Source organism: Ipomoea nil, unplaced genomic scaffold (genome assembly GCF_001879475.1).
Source record: "Ipomoea nil cultivar Tokyo-kokei standard unplaced genomic scaffold, Asagao_1.1 scaffold1250, whole genome shotgun sequence".
Classification (NCBI taxonomy): Eukaryota; Viridiplantae; Streptophyta; class Magnoliopsida; order Solanales; family Convolvulaceae; genus Ipomoea; species Ipomoea nil.
This window is the reverse complement of record NW_017617678.1, coordinates 1,502,077-1,527,945: the sequence shown is the minus strand read 5'-3', so window position 1 is coordinate 1,527,945 and position 25,869 is coordinate 1,502,077. Positions and strand designations below refer to the sequence as shown.

Here is a 25,869-nt window from a genome sequence, read left to right as displayed (position 1 = left end):
AGACGCTTTGTGGCCAGGCTTGCCACAATTATAGTATGTACCAGACTTAGGGATGGCAACGGGGCGGGGCGGGGGCGGGGAATGGGGTCCCCGTCCCCGTCCCCGAAATGTCCCCCCATTCCCCGTCCCCGCCCCGTTCCCCGGCGGGGATGGGGAATTATTCCCCATCCCCGTCCCCGCGGGGATTTTTCGGGGACGGGGAATCCCGCCCCGTTTTGATTCATGCTTACTTTTTTTTTTTTTTTTTTTAATTTTAAAAAACACACATAATATAATATGCATTCTTAACAAAACTAGAGAAACACAGTTTTGTTAAGGAAAAATCTTAAATCGCAAAGATGAAAAAAAAAATCATCTACTAATACCATGAGAATATGCAGAGATAGAGAATGAAGAATATAATACATTGATGTTCAATAATAATTTAAACAAATAAACATAGCCTATTTATACAAGATATATGTACGGTATTACGGTAACAATGAACATAAAATGTATGTACCTAAACTAGAATACTAATTACATGGAAATTCAAGAATATGATTAAATATATACAAGAGAGATATTAATTTATATATAATATTAATATTATTAGTCAGGGATTCGGGGACGGGGCGGGGATCGGGGATCGGGGTCGGGGCCGGGGCGGGGAATGCCCTCCCCGTCCCCGGCGGGGATTGGAAAATTCCCCCCATCCCCGCCCCCGTTCCCCGAAATAAATCCCCGAACCCATCCCCGTCGGGGCGGGGAACGGTTTTCCCCATCGGGGGCGGGTTCAATTGCCATCCCTAACCAGACTACCAGGAAACTTGTTCTTGGTAATGACTCCCTTCGAACCTAGCTTTCGCTTGTCCTTCTTGTTCCTCTTGGAGCTTTTATCGTGCTCCACAACGTTGGCCTTAGCGCAATCAATTACAGGAGCTCTCCTATCATTCAACATGTTCCCCTCCTCAATTCTGAGTAGCTGGATCAGGTCCTCCAGGTTCATTTCCTTTCGCTTATGCTTAAGGTAGTTCTTGAAGTCCTTCCATCCTGGAGGCAACAAGTGGATCACAGATCCCACTTAGAAGGCTTCACTTAGCACCATGCCCTCGTCACAGATTTCGTCAAAGATTAATTGCAAATCTTCTACCTGACTTAGCATGGTCTTGGAATCAACCATTTTGAAGTCGAGGAATCAGCCAACCACAAATTTCTTTGCACCGGCATCCTCACGTCTATACTTGTGATCCAAGGCTTCCCACAACGCTTTTGATGTGCTGATCATCATTTGATACACATCGTATAACGCATCACTCAATCTGTTTAGGATGTAGTTTTGACATAGGAAGTCCGAATCCTTCCAAATGCCAACCGCCATCACAGATTGAGCATCTTGTTCCTTCAACTCAGGAACTTTCTCGGTCAAGAACATTGTCAAGCCGAGAGTTGCTAGGTAGAAAAACGTCTTTTACTGTTACCTCTTGAAGTTCGACCTAATGCCGGTGAACTTCTTTGGCTTTTCAGTCGATCCGCTCGGTGCCGAAGGTACCCGAGTCATGGGAATGTATCCCTCGGCGCTCCTACCATCTTGTGAACCTACGCTTACTTGTGGTACCCGGGAATTCGCAATGTTGTTGCTGTTCCCAACACTGTTGTTCTTAACAACATTTTCCTCCCCATGAATTGGCAAACCGGGATTCTCCATTTCTTCTGGGAAATTAGAGACAAAAACAACCAACGGGAAACAAGGGATAAAGTTTTAAGATTGTTGGATATTTCGTTGGTAAAACCCAAATAATAATCCTACGAAAAGATTATTATTTTACGAAAAAATTGGGAAGGAAAGGGTAAAGAGATATGGCTCGGGTTTGGTATAGGTTGTTAGCACGAGTCGAGCGAATCACTATTTCATTAAAACCTTATTTGCTACCTCCCACAAGTGCTAGGAGTGTTGTAGCCTAGGTTTCTCAGGATAAAACGTGCTACGGTTCAACGTTTGAGCACCCAAACTTTGAACCCGGCGAACAAGAGCAAGGCTTAGAACATAGTAACAAGAAATGAGTAGAAGCAAAGTGTTTTGGAGCTGAAAACGTAGTAGAATATGTGCTTGTATTTCTTGTGTTAAAATTACTGTTGCTCTACTCCTTATATAGGGGTGAAGGAATGAATAGCTTCATTATGGCATTTAAAAGCAACCTTTTAACTCATGTAACAACAACCCATTAACTTGAGTTTTAATTCAAAATTTAAAATTGGAATTAATTCAAAAATTAACTCCGTAACCACTGAATTAAAATCCCAACGCTCACAATAGGACCAGGTTCGTGCATGCTTTCGGCTGGCCTATGAAAACCGAGACCTTCAGTTCGGCCTAAGCATGAACTGGAGATCTCGCACTTAGTTTTGCCATGGCAAGGCCGAACTTTCGGCCGAAGCACACCTCGTGCTACTAGGCCGAAACCTTCCTCACTTTCGGCCTTGGCCGAAACCTTCACTAGACCACCCAGTGGCTGTGTTGGAAAAAATGATACCGAAGTGAGCCGAACCACCCAGTGACTGTGTTGGAAAAAATGATACCGAAGTTTGTTGGAAAAAATGATACCGAAGTTTGGCATAACATAGCTCGCAAGGCGTCGGCGTACAACAGGCTCACTTTGGGATTTGATTTGCACCCCCCTTCCCTGCGTGTGAAAGAGAGCCTCTATGCTATACAATTCAATAAACCTTAAAAGAGCTCTTGTATAAATAGTGGTGCAAATCCACTTCCAAATGATCCTTATTGAATCCTTATTACCATTATAATGATCCACAACTTCATTTAGATGAAGTTGTAGGTATTGGAGTTGATGATTTTTGTGATTTCTATTCTTCAATGATATTGACATGCAATATAAGATATTAAGTGAAGAATTGCCAAAATATCAAAAGAAGTAGGGAATGTTTGCAAGAAATATCACAATTAAAGCATGTGAGGTGAATGATGACAACTTTTATCTCAGTAAGTCATTTCTCTCGCTGAAAAATACGCTGTCACCGGGGATATCTCCGTAAGCCCGCCACCTGCTGCTGCCGTCTCCCGTCGTCGACCAAGTGGGGAGGGGGGAAGGGACTGAGGACGGATGCTGCCTCATCTTGCTGCTCGCCAAGCTCGTCGGAAGGATGCCACCCGTCGCGCACTACTGGTCACTGTCGGATCTGCTATCGCCATCCATCCCTGCTGCTTGTTATCGCCGATGGAAGATGCTAAGGACGAGGAAGAAGATGGTGAGGAGAGCTGTGCTGGTTATCGAGAGAGAATATATATATATATTTATATATTTTGGGTTGATCTAAACATTTGGGCTTAGGTAATTTGGACTCAATAATAACTATTGGGTCATGAATAATAAAACGTATATGGGCTTAAGAATAATAGACATAAGATAATGTTTTTAGGCTCGTCTCAAATAGATATTGGGTAGAAAATTAGAGGTCACAAAAATAGATTATTTAAGGCGCATATCAGAATAATTAATTTTGAGATCATATTTACTATAATATTTAATAATATAAAAATAATTTCATTTTGGAAATATTTATTTATAAAATAATACTATTTAAAAATACTGGTTGTTACAGTAATTCATTGACAATGTTATTATTTATCAATCATATCAATATTTTGATAATACATTATTACAATAATTTTAACTATTTTCAAGTATTTTGGGCATGAAGCATTAGATAAATAAAATTATCATATACAATATATATTGTTATTTAATTTTTCTAAAAGAAGAGCAATTTAAGATTTTAAAATAGAAATCTTTTCATAGGAGGGACAGTAAAAGACATTTGCTTTTATATGAGTTAATTGCCCAATTTAATAATCAACTAAAGTGAGTTTTCTCGATTTAGTCCTAAATATATTTTTGTGCTTATGTCCTAATTGGGTCTCCAATCATTAAAATTGAAGACTAAATCGAAAAAAATCACTATTGTTAATGACTAAATTGGGTAAAATAACTATAATCGATGAGATGTTTTCTTTGTCTCCGGCCTAGAAACGAAGATTGGGAGGGTACTTTTTTTTTTTTTTTTTTTTTAAATTTTATTTTGTTTAAAATTATTAAAATAAATTTAAAAAATAAAATTTTAATAGAATGATTGCCACGTCAGAGATGACTTGATGAACACATCAAATTTATTTGAATTACATAATTTTAGATTAGACAATTCAGAGACTCAATTATATATATATGTATTTTTTTTAAATTGAATGGTCTAATTACATTTTTGAGTATAATTTGGTGTCTAATTTCTAACCTTTTTCCTATATATAGATTAGAAATTAGAAATACTTGGGTTGTAAAGTGTTTCTATAAATAATTTGTTAGGAGGACTTAGCCGCATTAAAAAATCCCCAAAATCTTCTAAAGCATCCCTCCGGCTAATAATCGTCCCATCTTCCGCGTCTCGCTGATAACCCCCCGCCAGGTGAATCGTAGAACTATCCCCGCAGTAAATCTCAATATCTGCAGTCGGGCGCTGAATCTACTTAAATCTTGCATGATTTTTCTCAGATAACTCAGTAAAATGAGCCCCCAGCCCCCCGCCGTGAGCATCGAGCCGTTTAACCGGTAAAATATTCATTTAATTTTTTTAAAAATTTGGGAATTTCAATCGAAGGTTCTTAATTAACCAAAAAATATAGAAATTTAATGGAAATAGGGATTCAGTGTTCGGTTGCTTCTATATTGACGCTAAAGCTTGCGTTTTTCAGCTGGTTCTGATTTATTATAGTCTGTTATTTATTATTATTATTTTTTTGGTTTGATAGATTGGTTAAACTTACGGCGAGAGCATTCTATGACGATTTTGCGACGAAAGGTGATCAGCCCAAGTCTGGGAGAAGCGATAATCGAGGAATTGCTGTTGTGATTCTAGATGCCCTCACAAGGTTTGCATTTTCAGCATACGTGTGTGTGTGATGTTACTGTATGCATTTTTATATATGTAGAAGTTATTGGCTATTGTATTTGTAGATGATAAAGGGATTTCCGAAATACTATGTGTATGGATTTCTAGTTACTTGGTTTCGGTGTAAGGAAGAAGATTAGAGATATGATTCAGTGCATCTGTAAGTTTAATTGTGCAGAAGCAGTTATGCTGTTGAAAATAGCTAGAGTTTGCTGTTTGCTCCCTCACCATTGTTTGTATTTATTCTATCTTGGCATTTATGCTCTTCTAAGTTTGGTGTTGTTTCCTTTCATTAGATTTTCAATGATAATCTATTTGTATGCTCTTCTAAGTTTGGTGTTGTTTCCTTTCATTAGATTTTCAATGATAATCTATTTGTTTGAAGACATTGATGAGCCAGCCAGAGCAGGAGTACCTTTTTACTCCCAAGATTAATACAAATCAGAACTTGTAGTGGGTATTGTCTGCATAAATAATTTAATTAGAATATGATGATCGCTAGAGTAGTAATTTTCCCTGTTTACAATATGATGATTGCTGGAGTTAAAAGCTCAGTTATGGTATTACAGTTTCTAAAATATAACTATAGAAGAATTAATTTTTTCTTGATGGACTCTAGGGATAGAGAAAGTGTGTGCCCATCAGTTGTGTTCTTTTTGTACAAATATCACTATTTGTATGTCTAATCATTTTTAGGCGCGCATGGGTGAGGGAAGAAGAGTTGGCGAAGGAGTTGAAGCTGCATACAAAACAACTTCGAAGAACACTACGATTTTTTGAAGAAGAAAAACTTATCACGCGGGATCATAGGAAAGAGGTTGGTTTTTCCATTCCATCATGTTGGTTGACAAGCCACTGTATAGTGTGATCAATCAGACTGTTTTTTTGCTTTTAATAGTTCAGATGAAAGAAACCTGCTAGTTCCTGAACATTTTCTTTTTAAAATAATTTTCCTGTAGTTATATAGGGGATTATAGAGCAACATTTACTATTCTTTGTTCCATGTTCCACCTTAATGAAGTATACTGTTTAAAAATTGATTCTTATACATGTTTCCTTCTCAGCATGAGATATGAGTTTTCTAGTGTTGGACTAAAAAGAATACAAAATAGAAGCTTTGGCTTGGGTAGTTGCTAAGTGGTTGTGTATCCTTCCTTCACAACATCCTGTTTTGGGATTCTTGAGCTGTTCCAAACCCTTTGAACTAAAGAAACACATACTTGTACTTTTTCATGCACATGCCTATGTTGCTTGTTGCTTGTTGCTTGGTGAGCTTAAATTCTTTTCTTAGAATGCACACAAGAATAATAATGTTTTTTCATTATTAACTATATGGACCTTCTCTTTTTGAAAGATTGGTGAAGTTTTTGGCTTTTGGGAGGTGGGGTGGGTGTTCCTGAAACCGCATCCTGTGGCCAAGTTATTTAACAAACTTGTTCTTTCTATTAGTAGTAAAAGAATATGTAGAGTTCATGTTCTGAAAGCTATATGGCTGTCTGTTGTTCTTTCTTGCTCTTGAAGCTCATTCATGGAGCTACTTCATATTATTAGTAAAAGTAATGTGTTTCAGATAATGTATATGGGTGAATTCTACTCATCCAAAAGGGAAAGAAAGTGGATTGTGTATTCTAGTGGCTTAAGCTTTGTAATGAATCTATGCCTATTGAAAACCAAATGCTGTACTCTATTAAATAATGTGCTTTACTTATTTGTTTATTTGTGCTATTTAACCTATTTTACAGTCATCAAAAGGTGCAAAAGTATATAATGCTGCTGTTTCTGTTGCTATTGATGGCCTGCCTGGCAAAGAAGGAGAGGAAAAAATCAAGATGCACACCCATTCTTACTGCTGTCTAGACTATGCACAGGTTCCTACTGCTAATTGCTCCATAAGGGATTAATTATCTTCATCCAATATTAAATAAACCTTCAAACACATTTTGACCTTAATATTTCCTACTCTCCATGGTAGGACATGCAGTCTGCCTTTTGAATTTGCATTTTGTAGAGTAAATGCAGTCTCTGTGCATTATGTATTTATAATGTTTTAAATATTCCTATTAATCACTTGATGCTGAAGAAGGCAGATTCTTTCCTTTTTGCCTTCATGCTATCTTTAATACATCTTCATATATCCTTGATATGTAGTATTTCTTGTTAGTACGTTTGGAGCATTAATCAAAGTGAATGATTAAATGGAAATGCACTCCTTGCAGATCTTTGATGTTGTGAGGTACAGATTACACCGCATGAAGAAAAAGCTTAGGGATGAACTTGATAGCAAGAATACAGTTCAGGAGTATATATGTCCGAACTGCGGGAAAAGGTTTCACATTATGCCGTGCTGCCCTTTTGTTTTTATCTTCAATCTTATTTAAATTTTGAAACTTTTTTATCCTTTATATCCAGATATACTGCTTTGGATGCTATACGGTTGATTTCTCCAGATGATGATTATTTTCATTGTGAAAGTTGTAATGGGGAGTTGGTAGCAGAGAGTGACAAGATAGCATCTCAAGGGTTGGCAGATGGAGATGATAATGCAAGGAGACATCGTCGTGAAACATTAGAAAAAATGCTCCGCAGGATGGAGGTTTGTTCTATTCCTATACTATGTGTAGCTGCTAAAATTCCAAAGTTGATTAGTGTTCTGCTCTCACATATCAGAAACGCTTCTATTTTTGGGTTGTTGTATGAAGTCTCACAAAATCATTAAGATGTTCTAAGATCCTTTTGCTGGTCATAGCTTCACATATATATATATATATATATATATATATATATATATATATATATATATATATATATATATATATATATATATATATATATATATATATATATATATATATATATATATATATATATATATTGCCAAGTTCTGTAAACATCTATGCACTTTAAAAGAGTATCCCCTCTTCATACTTGAATGCTCAGTTTTTATTTGAACCAATCCCTGATTTGGGTGCTTGGTTTCTCGTGATATCACTTGAATGCAATATATTGGAGGTACACATCATTGTAAAAAATTATCCTGTCAAAGAATTAACAGTTCTTAAAGTACATGTTTTTCTAAATTCAAATGTAACCCTTTCTGAAAGATGTTTACCACTTCGATTTGTGATTGCTTTGCTTTGAAACTTGAAGAGAGAGATGACACAATCATAGGGGTTATTTTGTGAAGAAGATAAAATTGTATTGTAACAATGAGAGTCTAGAGTGTTTATTAGTCCTTTACATAATAACAATTTGCTATTTACTAGAAAATTGTAGCATTAACATTTAACAATTAACAATATAGGGGAAATCTTAACATTAGGAAATATTTCTGTGCCCAAGTAATTGCCATAAGACATTGACTAAACAAAAGTTCAACATGATGGACAAAGTGAGTACACGAATTGACGGAAACCATTCTGTTGCTTGTGTTTTCTCACTGATGATGGTAGTCTGTTGATGTGATTATAAAAAATTAGAATTTGGTATACTGAAACTATGTTAGATAGTAAAGGGTCCAAGCCCCAAGCTAAGAAACATCATAATGAAGTGCATGCAAACTTACATCTGTGGGGGATTGAGGAGTTTGGATTCAAACTTAGACCTATTGTCTGGGAAAGGATGTATTTGATCACCTACACCCTGAAATCCTCCTTAAGTATATTTGTGATCCCAAATTTAGTGTTCAACTTAAAAAAATAGGACAAAATTAGTCAATGATTTGGACACTTTTGGCTCAGCTTGTTGAGTTTGTTGCTTGTCTCTTAGTATTCTGTATGTGTTTAATCTGTGTCCTTTGATATTTTCTAAGTGTGTAAATAGGTGGTATAACCTATGTGGGTGATATACTCTAGGGTAGCCTATGAGTGTATATGTTGTGTAGTCCTATCTAATTTTCAAGAAGTGTTCAATCTATGACTTAATCAAAATCTTTCCCAGTTTATTCAACACAGCTGTTAGATTTTCCATTAGAATGGGAAAGAAAATTTCTATACGACAAACTTTGGAGGGTATTTTTGTCATTTTAATTTCCACCTCTCAAATTTCCATTGCTATTGACTTACACCATTTTAAAAGCTCTATCCCGACTATTAAAATGCCTTGAACTCTTCTAAAAATTATGCTACTGGTTGTGCACCAAATACAAGTCTGTAGATCCATATTTTTGTGAGCATTTTAGACTATTAGATGTAATTATTACTTAGTAGCATGATTTCATTAGAGTTCACAGGGGTTTTGTGTTTTGTTTGCTTGCTTGTTTTTTTTTTTTTTTTTTTTTAATTTTTTTTTTCCGGCAGGGGTGGAATTTTAAGGACAATGGAAAATTTAACAGTTCAGATTTGAGAATAAAATTACAAAATGCCCTTTAGATTTGTTCGATATGAATTTTCTGTTCAAATGTAATGGAAAATTTAATTGTTGTAACAAAAATGGAATTATCATTGTACTTGATGGACCAAATGTTGAATTAACTTTAAAAAGCAATTGACTTTTTGAATTCTAAGTGGAAATAGTTGTAAAACATTTTCCCAACACCCCACCATAAAAAAAAACACATTTGCCATCTTTCTTTGAATTTTCTCTCGGTTCATTATGTTAACAAATTGGGTCTAATCTATGAAGAAAATTACTAACAACACGGCTGTTGGATGGAGTTGCAAGTTATCAATGAGCTTGTTTTCTTTTATGAACCAAAAAATGAGCTCGTTCTCTTTACTGTTGACGCTTGAGTTGTTTGCTTTGTGTTTGCATCTTCAATGTTATTAGTATGTTTAGGGAGTTAGAAAAATTTTACCTATTCCCCTTTTATTCCATTCATTTCTTTACAGTTTTAGCAGAGAACTATGAGTTTTCCTTGATTTTAAAGGTTCTATTGCTTATCCGGTATTTTAATTAAACCATACAATTTTCCCCTTTGTACTGCGGTTTGATATGAGCTTAATAATTATACATGGAACTAATGCCACCTTTGATGAAGTGGAGAAGTGCTATTCCTGGGAAAAAACTTGATGGACAGAGATAGTCCAAAACTTAATTTGATAGTTGTTGCTTAGAAAGGTATACTAGTTGAAGAGCTTACTATGAATACAGCACTTATTAGAACCAAGTAGGATGAACTAATTAAGGTATGGTTTAGTTGTAGTTGACAACTTGGATAGGAGTAAGGCTCACTGCTTACATTGTTTGTGGGCAGTTTTTTTTTCTAGGTGGTGGGCCTATTTATACAGTTAGTTTTAAGTCTTTATCCACATTTTTAAAGTTTCCAATTACTGTTTTCTTGCAACTCCTGATTGTATAGAATGTGATTGATTTATATGTGCAAAAAGAGTTGGAGCTAGGATGCTGTAGGTTCTTGTTCTTACTTGTTTTATGTTTTGGAGTTCTGTATTTGTTTATCCATCTCCATTGCCCCCCAACGCACCACCATCCCACAAGTGTAATCTGCTTATTATTTGTGTTTCTTTTTTCAGGAACAACTAAAACCGCTGATGGATCAACTTGCCAGAGTAAAAGATTTACCTGTTCCAGAATTTGGAAGTCTTCAAGCTTGGGAACTCCAAGCAAGTTCTGTGGCCCGTGGGGAAAATGGCGATTTTAATGGCAATGATCCTTCAAAATCTTCACAGGGAGGAACACCTATGCCTTTCGTTGGAGAGACAAAGGTTGCCTTTAACTCTTATATATTTATATATGTGCATGCATAGTTCTTGTTTGGCCCAGATGGAGATTCTTGAAAAAGAGCTGTTTGCCTCTTATTTGGCTTTAAAAAGTTGGTTTGACTTACATTTGTTGGATAGATAAGCTCCAATTAGGTGTGGGTCAAACAAGAATGTAACAGAGTGATTTCTAAATGTAATTATGTATGTCCTAAGACTGGCATATGTAGTCCAGCATCACGAAGAGCTGTTTCTTTATTCTTAAGTCCTCCAACATCTGATGAAATGGCATTTCTTAGGTAGAGACCTTTAGAAGGTGGCTTCATGTTTTTCTCTGGAAAAACTTTCTTTCCTCTAGCTTGGGGTTTTATGTCTTCAAATGGATGAATTACTCTTTCCTTTTTTGAGCAAATATATTGTTTTATAAAAGTAAAGACATATGCTAAGTATGTCAATGGTGGATTTCCTTCATTTCCTCTGGGAATTGCATTGAGAGGGTGTATAGTAGATTGTCTTATTCTTGATTTTTTTTTCCCCAATTGCTGGCGCTAAAATTATTTCAATCTTTGTATTTTACACGAGTTTTTGGTTGTTTATTGGCAGGTTGAAGTTGCTTTCTCTGGTCAAGAAGAAAAAGGAGACAATACTAAATCTGAGAGTTCATCTTCACCCATGAAAGTTTTGCCTCCATGGATGATAAAGCAAGGAATGAACCTCACAAAGGAGCAGCGCGGGGAGGTTAAGCAAGAGAAGATGGATGGTACTTCAGCTCCTATGGGTTTATCTGATGACAAGAAGTCCGAGGCTGGTAAAGATGATGTGAAGAATATTCAGGTTATTTCAACTTTTCAAGCATGCTAAATTTCTCTGCATAATAACTCCTGCTCAGTTTATTTGTAGAAGAAGCCGTTGCATTATAGTTACATATTATCTGATGCTTTTGCAGGACGAATATGTTAAGGCATATTATGCTGCTTTACTGCAACAGCAATATCATCAGCAAGAATCAGCTGCAAAGACGGTAAAGGAGGAGCAGAGTACAGATGATGCACCCAGCATGTCTACTGAGCGCCAAGTTGGAATGAAGTTCAAACGTGAAGACGATGATGAAGGGGATGATGTTGAATGGGAGGATGCAATCCCTGCGGGTAATTGTTACAAGCATTTCTCTACAATCGTTTCTTCATGATTTCTTTTTGTTAATAATCTAAGATTGGGCCAAGGTCACTCAACCGGGCTGATGCACATCGGCCAAACCACACTAAAAGATTGAATCCAACCAATTAGCTAGTTTAACCCATAGCCTTATAGACCCATATGTTCTCTCTTATGGTTGGATGACAACTGTGTGAACACAAAGTGGACCGAAAGGTCACTCAACTGGGCTATAATGCACATCGGCCAAGCCACACTAAAAGATTGAATCCAATCAATTAGCTAGTCTTAACCCATAGCCTTATAAATCTATATGTTCTCTCTTATTTTATCAATGTGGGACTCTTAACACTTTCCATGGCCAACCACATTGGAATAGGGTTTTTCTATGTTTTCGGTGCCTAAAAATCCTTAAAGAAAAAAAAAAGTAATGGAAATGGATAGGCACTAGCATTGATTATGGCTTGAAATCAGCTAGCAATAATTAGATGTGTATTTTCATTGCTTATTTTTCTCTTCTCTTAAAATAACAAATAGAATTGTGTTCTTTTGGGCATAATAATACCAGGTAGCGGCAGTAATACTACTGGAAACTTCAAGGTCGACTTGAATGTCCAAGCAGAGGCTACAGAAGAAGAGGACGATGACATTGACTGGGAAGAAGGTTAACAGACAATGGAAGCAGTATTCCTATTCCCTTTCTAGCACTAGTTAATTTTACGACACTAACGATTTTATACATTAGAAGAATGATTCTTTTTTTTTTTTTTTTTTTTTTTTTTTAATCTGTTTGGAAATTCTCTTGTGGCGGTTCTTTTTGTTGGGGACCTTCTGTTTATGTAGTTTAGTTTAAGAAGTGTATTTGGTTATCTTTGATTCATCGTATTCATGGTTTTACGTTTGAATGGGGTGAACATGTCCATATTTGAAATTTGAGTGGGTGATTTCGCCAATAGTTCTAACATGCTTTTGGTTTTCTCCTTTAGTTGGAGGCAATTTTTATATTTTGGACTCCAAATCCATTTCGCAAGATGGATTTTAATTTTAATACATGTTCATTTCTAGTATATTTATTGGATATTCATTTTTAATACATTACATATTTACATGTTCATTTTAATTAATCATAATACAAAGTGAATTAATCTATACAATTTGTTAAATAAACTTGTGATTACAATATACTAGAAGTAAATTTATATTATGGTTCATCTTGCAAAATGTATTTTGGTCCATGCTACAATTTTCTGTTTGGAGGTACAAATTCTTGTATATCAATGGACAACGGGTAGGTGTCTGTTTGTGTGTGTGTGTGTGTGTATATATATATATATATATATATTAGTTACCACACGTATTGTGTAAATAGTCAATGCCTAATGTGTATTTTTAAATTAGTTTATCAAAGTATCATTCGGTATAGACGTATATTAATGCAAGATTATCAATTTTTTTATAAAAATAAATATTTAAAAGTATGTATAATTATGACATGTGGCATAATTTTTCATAAAATTAATTGGTGCAAAAGCAGTTTTAGAGAAAAACACTCTCATTGGATAGTACTCAAACATAATTTTCGCAACACAAAATCCTATTAATGAATTATTGATTTAATCTAGTTCTCTAATGTGCTTAACTGTAATTTTAGTGCCTTAGCATAGTCCACCTAACAAAACTTAACCAAATCTTCATTCTCCACATTCTCCAAAAAGACAATGATAATAGGCATAGTTCTTCATCTCTGTTGAATATATAATGTAAATTAGGTGTACCGTCTCATTAATGTCCAATGCGTGATTCTAATTAATTAACCAAAGTTCATGTTAAATTTTATATTGTATTTTTAGAGTAAATACCAGCAAAGGCCCCTCGAGTTTGGTAGTTTCACTACCTATAGTCCCTAACTTCCGTAATTACCATCCATGGTCCTTCGAGTTGCGAAAACTGACTTGCTGTCATCCTCCAGTTAGTTCCTGCCGTCTAAGCCGTCAAAAGTAGGGATAAAAATGTCATTTGGTATTATGTAATTCTTTTTTATTATTTTATTGTCATTTCCAGTCGACCTGCCGTCTAAGCCGGCGAGCTAGGCAGCAACGGCAACCCAACCCGGCGGATCTAGCGATGCTCTCATATCCTCCGGTGACCTTTGTTCTTCTCGGCGAGAGGGCACGACGGTAACCCAGCAGATCGACGCCGACACCCTCTGTTTCCGGCGGCTGATCTCTCTCTCTCTCTCTCTCTCTCTCTATCTTAGTCGATGACAAAGATGGGTCAGCGACGAACGACGACCTTTGTTTCTTTTTGGCGAACAGTTGAAGTGAGGCGAGCAGATCCGGTGGCAGGACTGGCAGCTAGGCAGATTCGGCGGGTTTGACGATGGTCGTGACTGAGCAATGGCTGCCGGCGTGGTTGTGGGTGTTTCCGGTGAACTCTCATCTCCAAATTCAACTTATTGTTTTTGTCGTCGTCTTTTCTTTTCTTGTTGCATTTACTAAGGTAGTTGTTAATGTGGATCCATTTGTGTCTATACACTGTTGCGGTCCTGTCATAGCCAAGACATTTTGTTGCTATTTCCTCCCACAGAACATCATGGGAGCACCCAATTTGGGGGTTCTGAAACCTGGGTTCTAAGAAGATCTTCGGGGTTTAGATTTTTAGTTCTTCTGAAAATCTAAAGACTGCAGATTCTATCTTGATGGAGGATTAGTTAGCTCAAAGTAGAAAGGATAGAAAAGTCTTTTCCTTTCTTTGGTTAGTTATAACTACCTTTCTTCTCTGTTTGTAATAAGCTCAAGGAGCAGCAGTATATATATACACTGCATCATATCTGCTTCTGTAATCATCACTTCATCTTTCTCTTTCATCATCAATGAACATAATCCTTCTCCTCATGCTTAAACACTAGTATGATTCCAACCAATCCATCATGGTATCAGAGCGTCACCGGACGTACGCCGCAGTAGTGGTAATAGACGCAGCCGACGACAGTCATCCGACGATGCAAACAGCAGAGCCTTCGAATCAAGCTTCGATGAGTCAGAATCAACGAAGTGAAGATGTTGATGATCCTTTATATCTTCATGTTTCAGAAAATCCTAACCTAAATCTTGTTTCTCAGCCTTTAACAGAGCTGAATTACAGCTCATGGAGTAGAGCTATGCGAATCGCCCTTGAGGTTAAGAACAAGTACGGTTTTGCCAATGGAACAGTTCAGACTCCAGGAGAAGCTGATCCAAAGATTGCATCATGGAGAAGATGCAATCGGATTGTTTCATCTTAGATCCTGAAGTCTCTCAGTCCCAACATTGCGGACAGCGTGATGTACTATGAGAAAGCCTCAGATATCTGGAGTGCTCTTCAGAAAAGATATTCATAGTCCGATCCTCATAAGATCTCGGAGATCCAGAATGAGATCTTCAAATGTGTTCAAGGAAATTTAACTGTTAATGAGTTTTTTACTAAGAGTAGTGCCTTGTGGCAACAGTTGAACACTCTGAGGCCATTACTCTTGTGTGAATGTGCTCCTAGGTATTCATGTACTCTCCTAAGCAGGATGCAAAAGCAAAGGGAAGAAGATCAAGTAATCCGGTTCCTAGAGGGACTGAATGATGAATATGAAGCTGTTAAGTCTGGTGTGTTAGTCATGGATCCAGTTCCAGACTTAGAAAAAGTGCTCAATATGACCCTGAAAGTAGAGAGAAAAATCAAAGGATCTCTTAATCAAATAAATACTGAATTTACACAATCTAATGCTGTGCAGAGTCAGGCAGAAGAAGAATCTGTTGTGGCAGTATCAGCAGCCAACAACAAGAAGAAATTCACTAACAGTGGGGGAATGAATGTTCCCAAATGCATCTTTTGTGGTATGAGTGGTCATACCATTGACAAATGTTATAAGAAACATGGATATCCACCGGGATGGATTCCAGGTTTTAAGTCTAAGGGCAAGCAGAACTCAGATACTCATCAGTCTTAGTCATTCAATCCCTCTGTGAGCCAAGTGGGAGACACAGGTCTATCTAATGAACAGTTTCAAAAGTTGTTGTCTCTTTTGCAGAGCCAAAACAAAGGAAGCCTGGGATCAAGCAATGCTGCTATGACAGTCAATACTACTGGAACTAGGTCTGCTGTCAAGGAGTCTGTGGAAGCCAACAATGAAGGTAGAACAGTTTTTAACTTTCATATAAGTGCTGCTCTTAATTCTCATACTGTATGGATTCTAGACTCAGGAGCAACAGACCACATAACATGTTCTCTAGATTATTTTGAAACTTTTCACAATGTGCAAGACACCTCAGTAAGACTACCTAATGGTGAAACAGTAGAAGTCACACACATTGGGAGTATCAGACTTAATAACAACATAGTTCTTGCTAATGTGTTGTTTATCCCATCATTTACCTTCAACATAATTTCTGCTAGTCAATTAACCAAGCAATCAGGCTGTAAAATTGTTGTGGGAGCTGATTCTTGTGCCATCCAGGGAACTCTTGGGACAATGGATGGTTTTGCTAGACAGAAGAATGGTTTATACTTAATCAATAGTCCACCAAGCAAGAGAAGAGGGCAGTCTGATACTTCTTTTACTGCAAAACAGTGTAATAGTTTGACAGCTGAGATGTGGCATTATAGACTGGGACATTATCCCATTAATAAGATACCTTTGCTTAATGGAATAAATCCTATTTCCTTTCATAAACAGTCTGATTTTGTCTGTGATGTTTGTCATTTTGCTAGACACAAAAGATCCCCCTTTCCTGTCAGTACCTCTAGAGCTGAAAAATATTTTGATTTACTACATATGGATGTGTGGGGGCCATTTGCCATGGCAACATTGAAAGGGGAACACTACTTCCTCACCATTGTTGATGATTGCAGTAGATTCACTTGGATACACATGTTGAAACACAAATCAGAGGTTAAGTTTGTTTTCCAGGACTTTTATAACTATGCTTTCACTCAGTTTTCTGCCAAAATCAAAGTGGTAAGGACAGATAATGGAACTGAGTTTCTAATGGATGCATTCTTCAAAGAAAAGGGAATGGTTCATCAGAGATCCTGTGTTTACACACCCCAACAGAATGGGGTGGTTGAAAGAAAAGACCAGCACATCTTAAGTGTAGCTAGAGCCCTGAGGTTTCAATCTGGATTACCCATAAGGTTTTGGGGACACTGTGTGGTTCATGCTTCCTATCTCATAAACAGATTGCCAACTGAGGTTATCCATGGTAAGACTCCATATGAAATGCTGACTGGAAACCATACTGATTATGACCAGCTTAGACCTCTGGGATGTTTATGCTTTGGTGCAACCATTTCACAAGGTAGAAACAAAATGCAGCCTAGAGCAAGGAAATGCATTTTCTTGGGATTTCCAGCAGGCACAAAAGGGTACATCTTATATGACATTCTTAATAACAACACATTTGTTTCAAGGGATGTCAAGTTTTATGAGCTCATCTTCCCTTTCAAAGAACAGAAAACAGACTGTGATACTGAAATAAGCAGGCTTGATCCCCCCTTACCTATAGTTCCAACTTCCATTGAGGTAGAATTCATCACTACTGATCATGGATCTATTTCAATTGACCTTATGAGCAGACAGTCAGGAAATGAGGATGATCAATCTCCTGACAGATTTAATGCACCTAGCAATCAAGAAGGCCAAGCAGTTCAATACAATTTTGTTCACACTGAACCCCCCATGGAGGAAATTATTAGTAACAGTTTACCAGAGAATGGGGCAAGCCAGCCTCCACCTAGAAGATCTGCCAGGCAGAGAGTTATTCCCACCAGGTTAAATGACTATTACTGTCAAACTCTACTGGGAAACAAATCAGGTTTGAGAACCTCCCCTCATTCCATACAAAATTTCATTTCTTATGATAATCTGTCTTCCACTCATAGGTCATGTGTGGCTTCTATATCTTCCACACATGAGCCACAATCTTACAAGGAAGCAATACAACATGAACCTTGGAGGAAGGCTATGAAAGATGAAATAGAAGCCCTAGTTCAGAATAATACGTGGTCATTAGTGGATTTGCCTCAAGGGAAATCACCTATTGGATGTAGATGGGTGTACAAAGTGAAACACAAGGCTGATGGCTCAATTGAGAGATACAAGGCTAGGTTGGTGGCCAAGGGGTATACTCAACAATTGGCGGTGGACTATATGGAAACCTTTTCTCCAGTTGCAAGAATGACTACAATGAAAACATTTTTGGCATTAGCAGTGGCTAAAAACTGGGATATTCAACAGCTTGATATTAATAATGCCTTTTTACATGGTGATCTTGATGAAGAAGTTTATATGGTATTACCTCCAGGCATTGAGGGTTCTAATCCAAATCAAGTTTGTAAATTGCTTAGGTCCTTGTATGGCCTTAAGCAAGCTAGTAGACAATGGAATGCCAAGTTGACAAAGACATTGCAAAGTAATGGTTTCCTACAGTCTACTGTTGATCCTTCTCTATTCACCAAAACTGTTGATAGCTCCTTCATTGCCTTGCTCATCTATGTAGATGATATACTTGTGGCAAGAAACAATTCTTTTCAGATTCAGGAGCTCAAACACATGCTGGACACCCTTTTTAAAATTAAAGACCTTGGCCAACTGAACTTTTTCCTAGGAATTGAAGCCTATAGGTCTTCTAAGGGACTCAATTTATGCCAGAGGAAGTATACCCTAGAGATCTTGCAAGAAAATGGCTTCCTGAATGCAAAGCCTGCTGCCACTCCTTGTGTGAAAGGATCTAAACTTACAGCCACTGATGGTTCTTTACTTACCAATCCAGAAGTCTATAGAAGGTTGATTGGTAAGCTTCTATATCTAACAAACACAAGACTTGATATTACATATTCTGTCCAGCAATTGAGCCAGTTTGTGGATAAGCCAAGGGATACTCATCTAGTTGCAGCTCATAGAATTCTAAGATATCTTAAAGCTGCTCCTGGAAAAGGTCTTTTCTATGATGCCAATTCTGAATTAAGTTTGAGGGCATTCTCTGATTCAGATTGGGCATCATGCACTGACACAAGGAGATCAATAACAGGATACTGCATCTATCTTGGTGAATCTTTGATCTCTTGGAAGACCAAGAAGCAGGCCACTGTCTCCAAATCTTCATCAGAAGCTGAGTACAGAGCTTTGGCCAGCACTGTTTGTGAACTCCAATGGCTTCTCTATTTGATGACAGATTTAAAGGCAACTGTTAACACTCCTATACCTCTTTTTTTTGTGACAACAAGTCTGCTATTGCCATTGGGGAGAATTATGTGTTTCATGAACGTACGAAGCACATAGAGATTGATTGCCATATTGTGAGGCAAAAGGTCCATTGTGAAGTTGTCAAACTGATGAGCATTGCATCACACAACCAAGTGGCAGATGGTTTTACCAAAGCCTTGCCTAAGAATCTTTTTGATATCTTCCATAATAAGCTGGGACTTCAAGATCTTCACTCTCCAGCTTACGGGGGGGGGGGGGGGGGTGATGGAGGATTAGTTAGCTCAAAGTAGAAAGGGTAGAAAGGTCTTTTCCTTTCTTTGGTTAGTTATAACTACCTTTCTTCTCTGTTTCTAATAAGCTCAAGGAGCAGCAGTATATATATACACTGCATCATATCTGCTTCTGTAATCATCACTTCATCTTTCTCTTTCATCATCAATGAACATAATCCTTCTCCTCATGCTTAAACACTAGTATGATTCCAACCAATCCATCATATCTCCAAATGAGATAATTCGAATAAAGTCTTTACAGATGTGGCAGCGTCTAGAAATCCTCTTGAAGGTATCGATTCCGTTACAGATATTGGGCTTGTAACTGTTGTTCTGATTTAAAAAATTAGATTGATCTTAACTTGTCTCTAATGAAGAAGAGGAGCCACCGGCACCTTGTCTCCTCGAGCATACGAAAATTTTTGTTGTTGTTGTTGGTTTTTTTTTTTTTAATTTCTGTTATATGTCAAATGACATTAATACCCTTGCTTTTGACGGCTTAGACGACATGAAGTAACGGAAGGATGGTAGCATGTCACATTTCGCAATTCGGAGGACCATGAGTGGTAATTACAGAAATTAGGGACTATAGGTGGTGAAACCACCAAATTCGAGGGACCTTAGTTGGTATTTACTCTGTATTTTTAATACACTCTAAATGTATCCATTGTATATGTTGAACAAATATGTCAATTTTGATTGGGATGAGGTTCAAACCTAAGATCTTCCTTATGAAAATCAATGAGTAAATTAAAAATAATAAATAGTTAATGGAATATTTCGTTATTAAAATTTACACTAACGTAATGCAAAGTTATTTAAGAAAAGTAAATGATATAATAGATGGTAAAATAGGAAAAATAAAAAAATACTAAAATCAAAATAATATAAACCATTCATTTTAACAAACAATTGCACTAATATTTTTTAGTTTCTATTGGGGGTCTAATTTAAATTTATTAGCTCTTATTAGGTTTATTATATATATATATATATATATATATATATATATATATATATATATATATATATATATATATATATATATATATATAGGCGGGTTCAGGTGCGGCAGTGTCTTACGGTGCGGTTATTTCTTACGGTGCGGCAACACTAATAGTTCACCAAATATGCACCATCAACGTTAGGAAATACACTAGACAAAACAGAGTAAACAGAGCCCTGCATCACCAAACACACACCATTAGGTGTGAGTAAAAACACCATACACTGTTCGTAAATACACCATTGGTGGTGGTGAGTTATATGGTGTGTTTTTTTTTGAGTCTGTGGTGTATTTTGTGATGTTTTATTACATTTCATTGGGGTGTGTTTTTATTACACTGTTGGTGCATATTGTTAACACTGTTGGTGTATTCTGGAATTTGACCGCACCGCCGCACCGTAAGACCCCGCCGCATATGAGCGCTCTTATATATATATATATATATATATATATATATATATATATATATATATATATATATATATATACTAATTAAAATCCTCAACTATTGATGAACAGCTTAGAGGTGGCCACGGTTCGGTTGCGGCGGTTCATGGTTCCACTAAATCACAAATCGAAACCGGAACCTTATATTAAGGTTCCGATTCTGGTTCATGAACGAACCGCCGGTTCTAGCCGTTTTTTTTATTATTTTATTTTATTATTTTTATTTTATTATTATTATTTTAAATTTGTATGCTTTGTTGTGCACAATTATACTCCAACAAAATAAACAAAGTGGATGTCCAAGATAAGGTATGAACCTTAAACCATCTACTATAGAAAGCAAGAACCTTACTAAGCTATAGACACAACTGTGTTAATGTTCAATACAATTAGTTTACTCATTTCAAAGAAAAGAGATAAGTCATGAAGATGAGAATTAAACACATGTCCTCAAGTAATGTTGGATGCTATGTAGAAGTAACAAGCCAATCTACTTAACTTACTTAGCTATGATTATCTTGTAAAAATATAATTTATAATCTATTTTCAACTCTATAAATAGTTAAATACTGTACATCATTCAGATTTCAGGCCTCCATGCTATCCTCTTATTATATTATTTATTTATTTATTTATAACAAATTTGTAATTCCTTTTTGAAAGATTAAAACTTCAATTCTTCAATTTATAACAAAAAGAATTAAAGGCAACCCAACAGGGTAGCTCAAGTGGCAAATGAACTCTCTTTGTGGGGGAGAATTTCGGGATAACCCGGGTTCAATTCCCACAAGTGATGATTCCCTTTGGGCTAGCTTCTGTGCCTCCCGAAGCGAACTGGGTGGACTTGGACCGTTAAACGGACAGAGAAAGACTCGGGCCCCGGACCACAATGTGTGGCTATCACCAAAAAAAAAAAAAAGAATTGAAGTTTGAATCTGTTGAGCCGTGGTCACTTGGCTTTTATTATTTTTTATTATTTTTATTTTTGTTTGTTTATTATTATTATTATTTTTTTTTACTGTTTGGAACCGGAACCGAAACCGTATGGACGGTTCCGATTCGATTTCGGTTACTACAATAACGATTACAATTCAAACTTTCGATTCGACTCGAACCGTGATCATCCCTTGACGGCTAATATCTTTGGCTACTACAATATTAGACAATTGTAGGCATTGGCAAGTAGTAACTAACCTACGTCACCAAATTGCCATTTTAATTATTAATTGAATTTTTTTGTGGCAATTATTTATTTCTTTAATGCCATCACCTGAATAGGACTCCATAAAAGAGCAATCAAGTTAAGTCATGGTGCGAGGTGCTAAATCAGAAACATATTTTTGTATATGAACACAAAATTAGAGAAATGAATTGCAAAAGGACAAACACTACTTGTTATTTATTTATTTTTTTTTTTTAATAACATGTTTTGTATTGTATGATATGGATTAGTTTGAATTGGTTAATTTATAACTGGCTAATGAATATATAAAATTAGCGAAATGTTATACTTGAAAATGTTGTATTTTAAAAATAGTGAGTCTCTAGTGAGACAGACTTATGAATCCTTATTTATGAAATGAGTCGGGTCAAGATGAAAATGTAATACTTATATTGAAAAATGTAATACTAATCAGGAATAAATTGTCCATTATTTATAAGAAAAAGTGTATTACTTTTGAAAAAAATGGAATACTTTTAAATCAAATTGTAATGTTTAGGGGTTGAACAATTACTTATGAGAAAAAATGTTTGTTACTTATGGGAGAAAAGGTAGTACTTACAAGAAAAAATATGATATTTTGATAAAAAAAATGTAATACTTTTAAATCAAAATATAATATTAGAGGTTAAAAAATTATTTATGAGAAAAATTATAATACTTATGAGAAAAAATATATACTTATGGAAAATTCGATTCATCTCATGGATTAAGATTTCAAAGGAGAATTTGCCTTTTAAAATAAAAAGAAATACATGTTTAACCACTGGTTAGGTCTTTATTCAATAGTTATTCCATGGACATCATTTTGCTTAATTTTATATTTTCGCGCGCCCAACTGCAAAATACATTTTTATAACTCATACTATACATTATTTTAAAACATAATGTACATTATGTTATCCCAGATATTTCATTATTCTAAACACGAAATTGTACATTATTTTAACACATAATATACATTATTCTAACATATAATGTACATTATTCTAATATTGCATATGTTACGGCCCAGTTGAATTTGCTACGAGATTGCAGGGATGATGCTTCGTTAACTCAGGTTCGGTCTTTGAATGAAAAGTTAAATTCTTTACTTGACCAGCAAAGTGATATATGGCACCAACGAGCTAAACAACACTGGCTTAGGAGTGGTGACAGAAATGCTAAATTTTTTTCACTCTTATGCGTCAGCACGAAGAAGAAAAAACACAATTTTTAAGGCTAAAGGATGAGTCTGATAATTGGGTAGAAGGTAATGCACTTGTGGACTTGACTATGCGGTATTATACTTCTATCTTTACTTCTGGAGGGGTTAATGTCAATTCTATTCTTGATACTTTGCAACCAAGAATTTCTGCAGCGGATAATCAGACTTTACTTCAGCCTTTCACTATTGACGAAGTTAAAGATGTTGTTTTTTCAATGTCCCCTGATAAATCCCCGGGTCTAGATGATTTTAGTCTGGCTTTCTTTCAACATTTTTGGCCGGAGATTGGACAGGATGTGGTGAATTTTGTGCTGAATTGTGTAGACGGGCAGGATTGGCCGGAGGGTTTCAATGATGCTTATATTACATTAGTCCCAAAGAAATCAAGCCCAAATAGAATGATTGATTTGCGCCCTATTACTTTATGCAACGTTACATATAAAATACTGTCCAAAATGCTTGCAAATAGATATAAAGAAAGTTCTGGATGGTGTGATTTCAGCTCTCCAGAGTGCTTTCATCCCGGGGCCTTTAATTATGGATAATGTCCTTGTTGCTTCTGAAGTGATTCATTATCTGAACAGAAAACGGGATGGATGGGTTGACGGGTTGGTGTGCCTTAAAGCTTGATATGACAAAGGCATATGATAAAATGGAATGAGATTTCTTGAAATTGATGATGGGCCGGTTAGGTTTTGCTCCACAATGGATTGATTTGATAATGCGATGTGTAACGACAGTTCGGTATAAAGTGAGTTTGAGTGGTTTCTTAACCGATTATATTATAACCTTCTCGTGGCCTTAGACAGGGTGATCCACTGTCCCCTTATTTGTTCATTCTATGTGCTGAGGGTTTAGCCCACTTGATTAATACGGCAGTACAAGGTCATCGCATATCACCTTGTGTTGTGCCCCGTGTAGCACCGGGAATTTCTCATTTATTTTTCGCCGATGATAGCTTGCTTTTCTTTAAAGCTACTTCTGAAGAGGCTGCAACGGTGAAGGAGTGTCTCACTGTTTATGAATCCATGTCCGGCCAATCTGTGAATTTTAATAAATTATGTATTATCTTTAGCGGGAATACAGGAGATGTTGCTCGAAATGGCATTATTGGTGTTCCAAATGTTAATGCCACCGCAAATATTGGTACTTACTTGGGTTTGCCAATGGGAATTGGTCGTAATAAACGGGAAATTTTCTCCTATCTGGAAATAAAATTAAGGCACCATCTAGGAGGTTGGTACAAGAAGATTCTTTACCGAGCAGGTAAAGAAGTGTTATTGAAAAGTATTGCGCAGGCATTACCAACTTATACTATGAGCATTTATTATCTTCCTTCATCATTTTATGATCACATTGAAAGGATAATGAATCAATATTGGTGGTGCAACCGTGGTATTGCCGCTGGGGCTTTCCAATGCTGGTAGTGCTACGCCAGTATTGCCGCATACAGTTCCAGAACCAGTAGTCCCTCCTAATATGTTTGTTGTTTACGTAGATGCAGCTGTTTTTGCAGATACAGGAGAAGCTTTTTACGGCGTTGTGGTGAAGGATTGTAATGGAGCTTTTGTTGGCGCCAAGAATGGGGCTGTAAGATGTATGAACGACGTCCATATGGCGGAAGCTTTAGCTGTGAAGGAAGCCTTATCTTGGCTGATGGGAAGGGGACATCACAAAATCATCATCTTCTTAGATTCTCAAATGGTGGTTAAGCTTCTGAATGGCATTTCACAGGACTATTCTTATGCGGGTTGTGTTTTGCGTGAATGTCATATATCTTAAAACGATACTTTGAAATGGTGTCTTTTCAATATGTATCTAGATCAGTGAACAAACTAGCTCATGCTTTGGCTAGAGCTACGCGTTCTCAAACTGGTCCTGGTTGTTGGCTTTTTTCAATTCCACCTTGTATTGAGTTTATGATTTAATAATATTCATCGTTTTGGGTTTTCAAAAAAAAAAAAAAATGAAATCGTCTTGTGAATTTTTATTTGTGAGATGTGTTAGGTTAGGATGGAAATGTAATACTTATGCTGAAAATATAATACTAATTAGGAATAAATTGAAAATATAATACTTTTAAAGAAAAATATAATATTTTTAAATCAAAGTGTAATATTTAGCGTTGAATAGTTACTTTACTTACTTTACTTGCTTAATTTTTTCCACAGAAATTGTTCAATTGTTACTTATGAGTTATGAGAGAAATGTAATACTTAACCTTATAATGAAAAATGTGATACTTTTTGATAAAAAAAAGATTAATATTTTTAAATCAAAATGTAATATTAAGAGTTACGTTGGAAAGTTATTTATAATATAATGAAAATTCTAATACTTATGTAGGAAAATGTAATACTTATAAAACCTCAACCCGTTCTAGGATGAATCCGTGAGACCGTTGAATTTGCAAAGCTTTATTTTAGCCATATAGGTGTCATTTTTTTATTTTTTATTTTTTATTTTTTTGTTTAAACCAGGAAATGTTCCAGGTATTTTTCCATCTGTTTTACAGCCTGGTCCACTCGACTAATTCTCATTTACTCGGAAGGCATAAAAGCTAGCACAAGTAGAATTGTCACTTCCCCACAATTGCCGCAGGTCCTTGGCCGCGCCACCTGAGTTACCCTTTGGTTAAATCTTATAAAAAAAATAAAGAATTCTGTTAATTAATTCTAATTGTAATGTTTGAAGCTGATTTAACCCTAATATTAGTTGCTGTTTGATGTTT

The 25,869-nt window shown here is 36.2% G+C and overlaps 1 protein-coding gene across 1 annotated transcript; it reads left to right on the top strand.

Annotated features, from left to right (window-relative positions):
• Positions 1 to 4,341: 4,341 nt before the first annotated feature.
• LOC109184180 (general transcription factor IIE subunit 1) lies at positions 4,342 to 12,730 on the top strand. Its single transcript, XM_019334227.1, has 10 exons — positions 4,342 to 4,601; positions 4,802 to 4,921; positions 5,638 to 5,758; positions 6,684 to 6,809; positions 7,158 to 7,267; positions 7,351 to 7,534; positions 10,410 to 10,601; positions 11,199 to 11,429; positions 11,542 to 11,743; positions 12,319 to 12,730. The coding sequence occupies exons 1-10, from the start codon at positions 4,558 to 4,560 to the stop codon at positions 12,417 to 12,419; spliced, it is 1,431 nt and encodes a 476-aa protein (XP_019189772.1). The 5' UTR covers positions 4,342 to 4,557; the 3' UTR covers positions 12,420 to 12,730.
• The last annotated feature ends 13,139 nt before the right edge of the window (positions 12,731 to 25,869 follow it).